Source organism: Crinia signifera, chromosome 4 (genome assembly GCF_055691185.1).
Source record: "Crinia signifera chromosome 4, ASM5569118v1, whole genome shotgun sequence".
Taxonomy (NCBI): Eukaryota; Metazoa; Chordata; class Amphibia; order Anura; family Myobatrachidae; genus Crinia; species Crinia signifera.
In genome coordinates, this window is record NC_139220.1 from 106,146,938 (window position 1) to 106,161,643 (window position 14,706).

The 14,706-nt window shown below is 44.7% G+C and overlaps 2 protein-coding genes across 4 annotated transcripts in view; one reads left to right on the plus strand and one right to left on the minus strand.

The window, feature by feature from the left end:
• Positions 1-382: 382 nt before the first annotated feature.
• The window catches only part of SNCB (synuclein beta), a 70,731-nt gene continuing 56,407 nt past the window's right edge, over positions 383-14,706 (plus strand). Inside the window, exons 1-3 of one of the 3 annotated variants that reach the window (XM_083182141.1) lie at positions 383-648; positions 760-806; positions 1,924-2,060. In XM_083182141.1, the coding sequence (XP_083038267.1) occupies positions 1,940-2,060 (121 nt within the window). In that variant the 5' untranslated portion in view covers positions 383-648; positions 760-806; positions 1,924-1,939. The remainder of the gene's footprint in view (positions 649-759; positions 807-1,923; positions 2,061-14,706) is intronic. The other 2 variants (XM_083182139.1, XM_083182140.1) reach the window with 2 other exon arrangements.
• Positions 2,653-14,706, minus strand: part of LOC146074248 (uncharacterized) — a 65,678-nt gene continuing 53,624 nt past the window's right edge. The window contains exon 3 of the mRNA XM_083182142.1: positions 2,653-2,746. Coding sequence (XP_083038268.1) covers positions 2,743-2,746 — 4 coding nt within the window. The 3' untranslated portion in view covers positions 2,653-2,742. The remainder of the gene's footprint in view (positions 2,747-14,706) is intronic.

Below are 14,706 nucleotides of genomic sequence, written 5' to 3' on the forward strand. Positions count from 1 at the left end.
TATAGGTCCCCACAATATATCTTTCCAAAATGCGATTGATGTTTGTGCTAAATAAAACTGTAAAGCTGAGACCTAGAGGCTGACTGAATGGAATTACTGGAAATCTGTTGAAGTGCTGCAAATATGGTGATCTACAGTAGCTAATGTTCTATGCGTATGGTGACTTAGCTAAGGGTTCTTGGTTGTGGCTGACGTGTGTTTCTGACCTCATGTCTCATGGGAAGAGGAAGGTTACAGAGCATCCTTGCATGAAGGAGAAAGGGTCAGGGATGAGAGCTGTGGGAGGGTTTTGCATTTTACAAATGTAGTTTTTCTTCGTGTTGGGGGCTGGTAAGCAAAGGATAGATTTTCCTGTCTTTCAGCTACAGAGAAGGGGGAGTAGCTGGCTGTGGGCATCTGATAGCTGTTCTGGCTTGTTCATAGGATCTCCTACCACAAGGGGGTAGACAACACTCACACAAGCACTAAACACTCAAGCGAGGCGAAGGCAGGCGGGTGTATATGTACAGCTGATAGAGTAGCATCCCATGGCTCTGTTGCACTGACACTGCCTGCTGAGGGACCCCCTGAGAGAGCCACATTTGATCCCTCCTCTGCCTCATCATCACATAGAGAAAGGACTGAGACCACTTTACCTCTGAACCCCAGGTAAGGGAGGGTGAGGGGCTGGCAGGGCTGCATTTATAAGGAGACATCACAGCTGTTCCCTCTGCCTGACATTCTCCTCTGCCTTTTTTTTTATTTTTTACACTTAATCAGGCTGCCAATATCAGGAAGAAAGCAACAGTAAGATTGGGACGGAGAAGGTTAGTGTGTTCATTTTTTTTTTTATTTAAGGTCCCCTGCATTTGGTTAATTACCTTGTTGATGAATGAAATCTATTTGCAGGCCCCCTTAGAGCATATCAGCCAGGGACATCTGCTACAGGAAGCGGCATAGCATTAGCTGTTCCCATCTGCACCAAGGCTGGGGAGACAATCCTATGTCTTTCCCCTAATGCATAGATTTCTGCTGGCTGATATGGGGCGCCACACACTATAATACATTGTAATCACCCATGATGTGTATGTCTGTCTCACAGCTGAGATCTGTTGTATAGCTAGGGTGTAACTAGGGTGTCATCCTGATGTCTCCTAATCACAAGATGGCCAAGCTGTGCTCTTATTCTCTTTCCCCATCCTCTCTCACTATCCCCGGTGGCTTATTTGTATATATCACATCTTCCATATTTAGCTTGTAGAACCTGCAATGCCTGTGTGTGTATACGGGGTGATACTGGGATGGTTGCACCTCCCCCTTGTACCCTTCCTCCTTTATTTCGCAGCTGAAAAAAATCCCAGGTTTCAAGGACATGGGGCCAAGCTGAAATATGTACATGGCTTACATACAGTATTAATACACACACTAGTCCAGACAAAACCGAAATGACTGGGATATGAATAATGTGCATACTTCAGTTACAAATAATGCATGTGTTTTTGCGGGTATGTGCAGCACATAATAGGAAAATGTGTATGGGATTTACAATAATCAAATCATATCGTTCATTGGATCAACAAATTAAAGCTAATTCTTCCAAAAATCTAAAGTAAAATATATATTTAAATTGGAGGATGAAACCATTTGCTTAAGATGCATATAAATCTAATCTCTTGTCTCCAATATAAAAACCATCATGGAAGTAAATATACATTTGATATTGGATATGTGCATTTGCCTGATGTGTAATGTAGATTGTACTCACTTATTGTTCCTCCCTATTCTATCAGAGAAAGGGATGTACTAATCTGTTGTGAGTAGAGGTAGCTTCCTATTTGAAAAGCAGGTCAGAGTGAGCTGCAGGGGCTTCTGCTATCACTGTGCTTCCTGTGCTTCCTTCCCCTACTAATCTGCTACCCCCTCTCCTTCTCTCTCTCTCTGCAGACTGCAACAGATCAGAATGGATGTGTTTATGAAAGGCTTGTCCAAAGCGAAGGAAGGGGTGGTGGCTGCTGCTGAGAAAACCAAGCAGGGGGTAGCGGAGGCAGCAGAGAAGACCAAGGAAGGTGTTCTATATATGGGTAGGTATCTTACTGCATACCGTTCATTCTCTTTTGGGTAGCCATTCTGTCTGTGATGCCTAACCTGGGTAGAGCAACATATGTTCAATTGTTTCATGAACTTGGTTAATCTTTATTTACTGTAGTCCAGAGACATTACAGTAAGTGGCCACAAATTAAGCCCCTAGCTTTTATCAAGGCCTTTGCTGTCTTGTGGCTGTCTAGAACCACAAGGAGCTGTCCAGTGCTGAAACCTCATACAGCCTGTTCTTAATGTGGGCCCTTTTTTACATAAGTAAATGCAAACATTTTGAGGTGAAAGCAATGAACATCTTGAATAAATAATGTTTTACTGTAAAAATGAAATGTATATAATTTATGCATACATTGTACATTATTTCTGGCACTGCTAGTGTGGAAAATTTAAGCAATATGCCCAAGTTCTTCCAGTGTATATTGTATTTTGTTGAAGAGCACATTTGATGACAATAAAATGTAACATTTAATGAAACAAATCGATTTAATGAAACAAACTGATTTAATGAAACAAATGAAGACAGTGGTATTGCTATTTCTAAGAGGCGTTCAGCTGAATGTATTTGCTTAGTACTGTAAATGAATTTCTACCTGTTAGCTTTATTTGTATTCTGTGCACACAGTATGGGTGTTATTTCACTTCCCGCTAGCAGAGACAGTATCACACCTACCTGTGAATACATAACAGAAAAATCCGATTCTCTCTTTGTAATAAGGTACAGTATGTACACACTACCTACTGCTTGTCTAAAACATTTATACCACCAATTGATTTATTTTGTAGGTTTGAATTGATGTATTCCAAGACAAGTCGTTTCTGGCTATACACTATACAGGGTAAATTAGATAACCTTTTGGGTGATTAACTCCACTTATCATAGTAATTCTACCACAAACAAGACACATGTCCCATTCAGACTTTCATGGCTCAATGGCCGTCCAGTTTGCAGAGGGGAGGGAGGGTTGAGGGTGGTGGCAGCGCTGGGCCATGGGAATGGGCTTCCCCATGAAAACACTGGGCGTTCTCATGGGCACGCAGGTGGACAGATGCCTGTCTTCGTCCCGGCTCAACTGACTTATATTTGCCAAGCCACAGGAAATCATTTGATGATCGATGACCATCGAATGATTTCTCCTGCTGTGGGCACATGCAAGGGGATGTGTCTTCCTAACACATCCCCTCGCAGAGTTGCAAGGGGATATGGCAGTGGGTCGGGTGGGTATTTGGCGGGATTCAGTATTGAATCCCGGCGGTCTGGATCCCGGCGTTCAAAATCACGACCACCGAAATCCCGACAAGGGGGGGACGTGGATCGCCCCCCCCTTGCGGGCTCGCTGCGCTCACCACGCAGCGTGCCCGGTGCCTCGCTACGCTCGGCACACTAATTTATTCTCCCTCCGAGGGTGTCGTGGACACCCACGGAGGGAGAAAGTGGCGGGATTCCGGCGCCTGGATTTTGAACGCCGGGATCCTGACCACCGGGATTTACACTGCATCCCATTTGGCGGTGGCGTCACAGGGACTCGGTAAAAGCTATGAAGCTTGCAGCTTACCAAGTCAATCAGAATGGGCTTATAACCATTTACGTAATATTGTTCAGTGCATAAATACAATTTACACTTATTTTTGGTTATGTTCACCATGACACAGTAAAAAAAAAATATTATGTGAGGATTTTCCAGATAACCTTTAAAAATAAGGATTGTTCCAGAAAATTGAAAGTATAAATCATTCAATGTATTAAAGCTTGTATCTTAAGAAAGGTACAAATTAAACATTTATAAGTTGACACCATTATTGTCAGGATCTAGTTTACAGCCTTAATATTCTGCAACAGTGTACATTCTCGAGTGGCACTTCTATGTTTATAGGTAAAGGTTTTTGGTGTCCTCAGCTGCCTTTCCAGGCGAAGATGGGTTAATTATAGCTAATCTTGGTATTTCTTTGTGTATAGCTGACTTTATGTCCCTCAGGACCTCTTGGATGAAATGCTGAGCAAAATTAAATGGTTGCTATCAACAGCTATTATATGAGCCATACATTATGCAGACCAGCAGAGTATTCTTTCTTAAGTTGTTGGCACGCATTATAGTCTTGCTTTACATCACATCATGCCTTCATTACTTTTTTAATGCAATGTATAAAGATAGTGCAGTATTAGACATTTTGGTGCCATGTGCCAGAAATAGAATTGACACCCCTCCCTCCCCCAACCCATACTTAAACAGGGACAGTGCCTGCCGTAGCTATGTGCCAAAAATGTTGGGGCGTGGTCATTCACATTACAACACACAGTAGTGTCCATTATTCTCCATGTGGCCTCTATTACTATGCATTCCCTCATGTTCTTCTAACCTGCACTCTATCCCTCTGATGCAATACCTCACCCCACTGCCTGGACTCTACAATACTGACTCACACACTCACTCCATGGCCTATGTTCTATCACACTGATGCGCTTCCCCACGCCTATACACTGACGTACTTCTTCACCTTGCAACCTGCGCTAAATCACACTGACGCGCTCCCTCACCCTGTGGCCTGCCCTTTATTACACAGAAGCGATCCCTAACCCCGCAGCCTGTGCTCTATTAAAATTATGCATTCCCTCACCCTGCAGCCTGTGCTCTATCAAACTGACGCACTCCCTCACCGTGCTGCCTGCGCTTTATCACACTGATGCAATCTGTCACCATGCGGCCTGTGCTATATAACACTGACTCACTTCCTCACCTCATGGCCTGCACTCTTTCACACTGCGCCCTCCCTATCATCCCTAACCCTGCCACCTACCCCCCCCCCACACACACACACACACACAGCCTAACCCTAACTCCTGCACCTTGCCACCTAACCGCCCCCCACAGCCTAACTATTCCATTCCACAGCCAAACCCTAATCTTCCCCTAAGGTCTCTTAACAAGCACACACACAGAATTTCACATGTAAGACACACTCTAACTCACCACTCTGACAAACACATAGTGCAGTGTCACTTGGTGGGTGTCACATCATTCCCTGGAACTCCAGCAGCCTATCCTGTGTCTCTCTTTCTGTAGCTGCTGCATTAGCAGCCTGATTCCCATTAGCTCTGATCATGTCCTGTGTAGCCCCGCCCCCATCTAGGCCCATGTAGCCCTGCCCCCACATTGTTCCTATGTAGCTCTGCCCCCTACCGAATCCCCTGCAGCAACAGGATGCAGAATGGGGAGAGTGCCTCTCCTGCCTGGTGTCTAGATGCTCTGCAGACTAGGTGTGTGCCAACAGTGCACCCACAGTGTAGCTGAGCTGTGGTAAAGGCACCCCTGGCACACACCTAGTTAAGGCCCTCTATAAAAGTCATCCTAAAACATTGGCATACCTGGTAATAATATAGAAGGAATTAAGGTTTTATTTTCATTGTAGTGTTAATCCACTGATTGCACACCCTGCCAGTAGTAACTAATGCAGTGTACCCAAGATAGGTGCAAGATACAATATGGTTCCTCTGTGAATACTGTAGGATTCGCTTTATGTGGATTTTTCCCATATAGTTTATATCATACTACTACACAAGTGTCAGTTTTGCTATATACAGTATGCATTGGGCCCTTGTATGGCTCACCTCCCACAGTGTAAACTTCATAGTGCACCCATCATGGCTGCCTCGCCTGGTACACTTTTCGATGGGATGAAAAATACATGGACAGCTTTTTTGATGCCCTACTCTGAGAACACCACAATCACACCATGGCCCTCATTCTGGTTGACTCAGTAAGCTATGAAGCTCGCAGAACCCAGAGGGAACCCCTCCAAATCGCTGCACCCTACAACCTCCCCCCCACCCGCCGCCATATTCCCTCGCATGTCCCCCTACTAGAGAACTCATTCTCTGGTCGCCAAAGACTGGGCGGGCGGCTGATGCTCAGTGTTGCCCATGTGAACGCCCATGAATGCTGGCCCTTCCCATGCCCCATCGCTGCCACCACCCCGACCACACACGTGTCGTCGTCCCCACTGTGCGAGCGCCACATTGACACTCGCACAGAAGGCCTGCACATGAACATAACTAATTATACGCATGTGTAGGTCAAAAACATTGGTCCCCTGTGCAAACACGCAGGGGACCAATTTAAACCAGAATGAGGGCCCATGTGCCATCTCTTCTAAGGGTGGTGTATTCTATGTGGCTTATCTAATTATATATTTCTTAGATTTTCTGTTTTATGTGATTTGATGTCTGTAAAGTTCTTTGAGTCCTGTTGGAAAGATAGCGCTATATAATTGATAATAATAATGTTCTTATTCATAATAATAAGTAATTAATTATAATGATAGAATGAAGAGCATATGTATTGCAGTGTGAGTCCGAAGGCTAAAATCATAGGTTTTTTGGTACTTGTGTAGTTTCACGGCGGCAGTTTCTTAGTCAGCGTACTGTCCCTGTCAGAATCAGCGTAGTGTTCCCGCGGCCAGCGTAGTTAGCGTAGTCAGTGTCCCTTTCAGTATCAGCATCGTGTTCCCGCAGCTGCAGCCAGCATAGTCAGTATGTTCGCGGCTAGCCGGAACTTACATAGTTAGAGTAGTCAGTCAGCAATACGCAGTTAGCGTGTAGTCAGTACGTTCACAGCTAGCCGGAGCTGCCGTAGTTAGCGCAGTTAACATGTGTCATCATTATTGTTTAAGATGGATGACATGACAGGTGTGAATGTGTTCCTGAAACACCCCCACTATCCACGCCAGCCCAAAGCATGGCTAGCGCAGCGGTACGCGTCCTCCCGACCTGTTCATACCCCCACTATCCACGTCAGCGTGGACTTTATGAAGTGTGGCGAGCGCAGCGAGCCACCGAGCCCGAAGCATTTCGAGGGGACGTGGATTACTTGACATGTATTCTGCATCCACTCGCGGGGCACGCTGCGCTCGCCATGCTTCAGGCTGGCGTGGATAGTGGTGGTTTGAAAAGGAGGCATTTGCCAGCATGTAACATGGAGCACTAGCAAATGTGTCCTTTTATTGTGCATGAGACGCACTTGCGCCCGCACCCCCCTTTTTTACGAGACGCACGTGTTACCGAACCCCTAACCCTGTTGGGAGGACGCGTACCGCGTCCCCTCGCGGGGATCGCTGCGCAAGCCACGCTTCGGGCTGGTGTGGATAGTGGGGGTGTTTTAGGAACACATTCACACCTCTCATGTCATCCATCTTAAACAATAATTATAACAAGTGTTAACTGCGCCAACTACGTAAGCTCCGGCTAGCCGCGAACGTGCTGACTACACGCTAACTGCGTAACGCTGACTGACTACGCTAACTACGTGAGCTACGGCTAGCTGCGAACGTACTGACTACACTGGCTGCGGGAACACGACGCTAATACTGACAGGGACACTGACTACGCTAACTACGCTGGCCGCGGGAACACTACGCTGATTCTGACAGGGACACTGACTACGTATCTGCCGCCGTGAAACTACACAAGTACCAAAAAACCTATGAATTCAGCCTTCGGACTCACACTGCAATACATATGCTCTTCATTCTATCATTATAATTAACTACTTATTATTATAAATAAGATAAATTATTATTATTAATTATATAGCGCTCTCTTTCCAAGGCACTTTACAGACATCAAATCAATGCACATAAAACAGAAAATCTAAGAAATATATCATTAGATAAGCCACATAGACATTTTAAACATTTCACGGCACTCCTAGGACAAACATTTCTTATTGCAAATTTATAAACATATATTAAAGTAAATTGTGTTTATATGTCATCCTTAGGGTCAGTTATATTGTGAGGGACAGGATTTGCTTCTGTTTGTCCACATATGTGATGCACTGGTTTTGCTGTTACATTGGCCATAAATAATTTGAATTGGTCCTTGACCACCAACATGGGGCACCAAGGGTTCCTAGGCACACAGTTTGGGAACCACTGGTCTATCTATATATGTGCATATGTGCATTTTGCTCTAAATTGACAAGTTTTATATTTTTTATATTAATATTGCTACATCACAGTTCTCTGGCCAAGTATATGATTCCCCCCAAGGTCCACTCGAGCATATATATATATATATATATATATATATACACATATGAACATTGAACAGATGAGTAAAGGAAAATAAAATTATTCTGCTGTTCCATACAAGAGACCCCACTAGTGTAGTTGACCTGATAGTGGAATTTCAAAACCTTTACCTGCTGGTTCCATGTAGTTACATCCCATTATGCTCCAGGCTCAGCCTCTTCTGCCAGCTCAGAATGGCGCGCTGTCTGCTATCAACAAGGAGCGTAATGAGCTGCCTGCTGTTTGACTGCTGATGCCACATGGCATTTGAATACAGAATACCATGTATGTGACACAGCTCTCTCAATCAGCAGGACTGCAAATCCACAGCCCTGCTGATTGTTGAAAGACCGCACATGCACACAGAGTGCAGTGCGCATGCACGAGCCCTCCATGTGAGGAAAGTTAGCGGCTGGTGGCTTATCTTCGCAGCCCATACACTGGCTGATTGGTAGGCGGCTGGCATTTAGAGGAGGATCCCAGCAGTTTTCAGGGAGGATTGGGGAATATGCAGGCAGTACCCAGGCTTTTTCAAGGAGGGCATCTATCAGTACCGGCTCCAGTTGGTGGAGAGTGAACGGAGTGCTGAGTAAGTCCAGGGCTAGTTAGCCTGCTGCACACAATGGGGGGATTGGAAGGGGGACATTTGGTTGCTAGTGGATTTGATAGTTTTCACACGGCTGTGATGCCATTCACAGCAGTGCACCTGGGCTGGAGTTCACTCTGGGGAGGCAATGGCGATTGATTGCTGGGCTCCGAAGATTCGCAGCCCAGTGATCAGGCAGAATCAGGCCCATAGTCTCCAAGAGCTCCTACTTAGGACAGAGGGGATCCCCAAGTGGCACCATTTAAAATGTTGCTATTGTACACATTTCTGGGTACTTGTTTCCTAGCACGGCTCCAGCAATTTTAATTGCATCCATCGGGACCCAAAAATCGCGTCCATCGCATGCAACCAAACCGCATGTGATGTGATCGACGCAATTTTTTACATTGGAATCAATGTAAAATGGTCCCTGAGACCCGATTTTACATTGGCCCCAATGTAAAATGCCCTCCAGACCCCAATTTTCATTGTATAACCACCCTCATGGGTGAAATGCCCCCCCCCCCATTGTTAACGCCACCCCACGATCAACGCCAACCCGAAGAGTGGCGAGCGCATCGAGCCCGCGAGGGGTGGCGGTATGCATCCTCCGACCTTATCATACCCCCACTATCCACGTCGGTGTGGAGTTGATTTCATATAGTGTGGCGAGCGCAAGCGCATTACTTCACAGGTATTACGCATCCCCTCGCGGAGCTCGCTGCACTCGCCACGCTTCGGGCTCGGTGGCTCGCTGCGCTCGCCACACTATATAAAATCAACTCCACGTCGACGTGGATAGTGGGGGTATGAAAAGGTCGTAGGACGTGTACCGCCGCCGCTCGCCACGCTTCGGGTTGGCGTTAATAGTGGGTTGCCGTTAACAATGGGGGGGCATTTAACATACAAATTACCCATTAGGGTGCCTATACAATCAAAAATGGGGCCATTGGCCCATTTAAAATTGTTCCCTATGTGAAATCGCTTCGGTCGCATCGTATGCCATTATAATGGCATGCGATGGACGCGATCAACGCGATTTTGTAATAGCCGGCTAATTTAACATCGATCAATATGTAATATCGCGTTGATCGCGTCGGTCGCATCGCATGCCATTATAATGGCATGCGATGGACGCGATCAACGCGATTTTCTCAGTGCCGGCATTAAAGGCTAAAAATACCCAAATATGGCATCCATCGCATACCTTAAGTTACCTTAACTTAAGGTATGCGATCACCCACAACGGGCGCCGTGCTAGGAAACAAGTACCCATTTTTGCATACACCCGTGACCACCTGTATGGTTAATTCTGGAATTCTTATTTGATCTTACTGGTCCTGTGAAATCAGCCGCCCACCCCCAACAGGCAGCTGCCCACCTTCGTTCGCATGGGGACGCTCAGCATTTTCCTGGACGTACCCACCGTTTTTGTGGGGACCCTGAAGAAACTCTGGGCATCTCCATGTGACGGCCTCCTGCATGCCTCCATCCCGCCCACCATGTGCAAACTCCTCATGACTGTGTAAGTCACCGAAGGTGTCCACACATCGGCCCTGCACATGCCCATATGCGAATATACTCATGCGCAGAGCCAAGACATCGGTCCCCGATGCGGGTATGCCGGGGACCGATCAAACCAGAATCAGGCCCATAGATAGGTCTAATGCCACAAAAACAGCCACTCCAACCTAATCCTTACTTTTTTTATTTTAATGAATAGCTTTTATTTACTTGACACAAATATATAATTTCTTATTGACTAAATTTATTAGAGAAAAATTTAGATGTATTCCTTTGCAGTTTAACCTAATCCACAATCAAGTATTTTTGTTTAAATTAAAATGTACCGAATGTATTGTGGTGCAAGTCTGGCGGCCGTGCGGGATACCGGATAAACTCTGAGTTTTTTTTAAAGGGCAGTCATTAATTAACAAGGCATGGTATTGTCTTGGGTACTTGTGAGTTATCCGGGCGTCCGATTTTTAAATCGGGTCGGATCGGGACATCGCATCGCATGCGACCATCGGATGCGATGCGATGCGATGCGATGCGATGACCCGATTTTTCCATAGGAATCAATGTTAAAATGGACTGAGTCCATTTTAACATGGAATTCAATGGGAAAAAGGGGTCCTTTTCATACCCCTACTATCCAAGTGGGCATGGAGTTGGATATAAACCTGTGGCGAGCGTAGCGAGCCACCGAGCCCGAAGCGTGGCGAGCGTAGCGAGCCCCGCGAGGGGACACGGAATACCGTCCCCTCGCGGGGCTCGCTTCGCTCGCCACGCTTCGGGCTCGGTGGCTCGCTACGCTCGCCACAGGTTTATATCCAACTCCATGCCCACTTGGATAGTAGGGGTATGAAAAGGACCCCTTTTTCCCATTGAATTCCATGTTAAAATGGACTCAGTCCATTTTAACATTGATTCCTATGGAAAAATCGGGTCATCGCATCCGATGGTCGCATGCGATGCGATGCGATATCGTATCGCATCTGATTGTATGCCTTAACTTAAGGCATACAATCAAAAAATCGGACGCCCAGATAACTCACAAGTACCTTGTCTTGCTAATAATTGCCCCTTTAATAAAAAAAAAAAAGACCAGTTCGGCCAGCATCCTGCACTTCCACCGGACTTGCACCGCTAAACATCCAGTATATCATTTGCTTCTCAAATTAATTTTTTAACATTTGGGGGGTTTATTTTAACTGGTCTAGGTGGGGAAAATAAAAGGTTCTGGCCTCAATTGTCATCATCTCTGTCAATTGGTGCAACTTGGTCAGTGGGCCTCCTATCCCCCTGCAATAACAAGGTTGTAACAATATCGAGAACACCATTATCTCCCCCAGCTTTTGTTGGAAGCTTTATAAATGTGAAAGTGTTTTTCTCCCTTAGGAGGCTACAAGAGCTCATGTAAGTGATATCAGTATCGATTTTCTTTATTAATAACTGCTTATGTTTGACTACACAACACCTATAATATTGCAGCCATGAAGCATTCTGTAGGTCCATTTAAAGATAGAATACACAACTGGGACCATCTCAGCAACTTTTAACTTTACATAATTGATGTGTCTCATTAAGGGTAATTTAAGAACTCGGAACAGCTGGAAGATACAGTGAAATTTCCTCTGCTTGTATGATGTCATTAACCTATTTTTCAGCTTTTACTCTGGTTTGTATAGTTGTGCCCATTTTTTATTATGGCTATGGCAGCAGTAGCAGCAGCAATGGAACTTAAGGCGGTATTCAATTTCGGCCACTATTTCCAACAGGGATAATAGCGGGCACGGTCAATGCCAACTTTAAAACAAATTGTATATGTTTTGTCAGAAATGGCCGTGGTTTGCGGAAATCACAGACTTTTCTCGACAATCCACGGCCGTTTTCCCCAACACGCCAACTTTTTGGCCCTCGACAGGCAAAACATTGAATTCCGCCCATCGAGCAGGAGGAAAATGGGCCAGGATTCCGAGTGTCGTAATGTTCCGACAGTCGGAATCCAAGATTGAATACCCCTCGCAGTGTATTTTCTAATGTCAGGAGCTGGTAAGACTGGGGTCTTCCTTGCTGAAGCCAGAGCAATCACCAATACCACCAATACTGACTACAAATATGTGCAAAAGCAAGATTTAATTTAGAAGGAAAGTGTATTGTATTGCTCAATATTTGACATATAAAATAAAGAGGATCGAGACGTCTCCAACAAGGAGAAGTATTTCAGGGAAGAAAAAAGAATAGATTCTGTTTAATGAATGACATAGTCTAAAAATGACCATTGGCAGGTTTTCAGAGGGACATTTTACTTTTGCCAATTCTGCTATTCTAATATGGATTACAAATTGTTCTGTTGGGTTCAGAATATTGGCCCTCATTCTAATTACATCGGTACACCGCGTGTTCGCACGGGGACCGATGTTTAGTGCCCTGCGCATGTGCATAATCGGTTATGCGCATGTTCATGGCTTTTGTGCAAGCGCTCTCGCCAACCTGCAATGTCGGCGTGCTGCTCGCACAGGGGGTGGGGGGGCAGATGGGGCGGTGCTCCAACATGGGAAGGCTGAGCATTTCATGGGCATCCCCATGCAAAGGTGCAAAGGCTGTGCACACTGCATCCGGCCGTGACGCAGTGTGCCAGGGGCAGGAGACTCTGCAGCATACCGAGTCAACCAGAATCAGGGCATTATGTCAACTATTTGGGATCAGGTTTGAATTAGGCCAAGTATTTGGAATAGATGTCCAGAGGTTTTGTTACACAATCTGATTTACTGCTGTTATTTTATTTTACTATTTTTCCATGGTGTGTACATTTTAGTAATGTGTGAATTAATATATCCGTAGTTTCCCTACTCTTGCAGTGTGGCTTTTGATTACTATAATACAAGGATACTTTAGGCCTTCCACATCAGTGGCATAACTATTATTTGCACATGGGCAGGTCTCCAGGAAAATGGCGCCCATGCCTTGTTCCTAGGGACATCACTGTTGGACCATTTTCCTGGTGAATCGTTGGAGGATGAATTGGGAAGGGCACTGAGCCATGTGCCCACTTTTCCATTGTGTTCATCTAAATTATTTTGGCAAAAAAGAATTTGAGGAAGTAATAGAAGGTGGAGGTAAATGATATTTTAAATGGAAGTACTGTAAATGAATTCCATAATATTTCCGGAGACCATGTACCTTTAGTTTCTGCTTCCTCTGCTGGTATTAAATTCCCCTACTGAGGTTCAGAATGTTTCTACAATGTGCTAAATATGCAGATTCCTCACACTTCTGTTACATTACTCAGTTTTCTAAATGTGTCTGTATGATGAAGTATATAACTGAATCTGTGAAAACCAATATACCTTAAAATACATTTTTTACCATGTAATCATGTATCTTTACGCTGTAACATATAAAGTTATTACACGTATAAACAGCATATCACAATAAATGAAGGAACTTGTCAAGGAGTGATTGTGAGAAATTCAATAGAGAACAATGTAACCCAGCCAGTATCTGTCATGTTCTCAGCTATGTCAGTTTGACTCTTGTAATTGCTTTACCTTCCAATGCTGCACTCCGAGCAGCCTTATTTTATTTTTTTGCCTTGAAGTGTTTATTACTAAAACTTTAATTTGACATCTTCTCTGAAAGCACAAAGGTCACATGATTACACAGAAAATGCAGCTATGACCTCATTGCTGACCAGATATCACATTTGATCCATATATGTAACTAGCACTGATTATAACCGGTGATAGGGAAAATGCAAGAAAAGTACAGTATTTTCTATATCATCAAAAACAATATTGTTCTTTTTTTGCACAAAGCTTTTCTTACAGTGCATTAATATATATACTGTGCAATTTGCATTTATTCGGACTTTGCATACATACAGTCTAACCAATCATATGCTCAGAATAGCGTCATCACACCTTCAGTCCCATTTTAATAGAAAGTGTGTAGTATGCGGAGGTTGACCTCCCTAAAAATGAATGTGTCTAGCTGACCTATCGGGAGAGTAGGTAGGATTGAATTGCAGACCATCTGCTGTGCTTGAATAAAACAATGGGTCAATACAACTGAGCAGATTGCCTGTTGGGGTGTGGCCACGGAGATACTGATTCACAATGCATTTGTATCATCATAAAACAATCACATACCTCCCAACATGACCCATGCCAGGAGGGAAAAACTACTCTGCTCCTGGGCTTTCCTCTTACTTTATGATTGCTGTCACATGTTTTGAACAGGTTAACTAGTAAGAAAGGTAATTCACCACAGGTGATGGCAATCATAAATTAAGAGGGAAGTGCAGGAGCAGAGCACTATGTGTCCCTCCTGGAGAGGGTCATGTTGGGAGGTATGCAATCAGTTCCTAATCTCGGCGAGTATTGAGTATGTTTATTTGCGTGGTCGACCTTCATCACACAAGTCAAGGTCAATCAGCAATGCCATGCAATTCAAGAGCACAAAAACGATGTGAAACA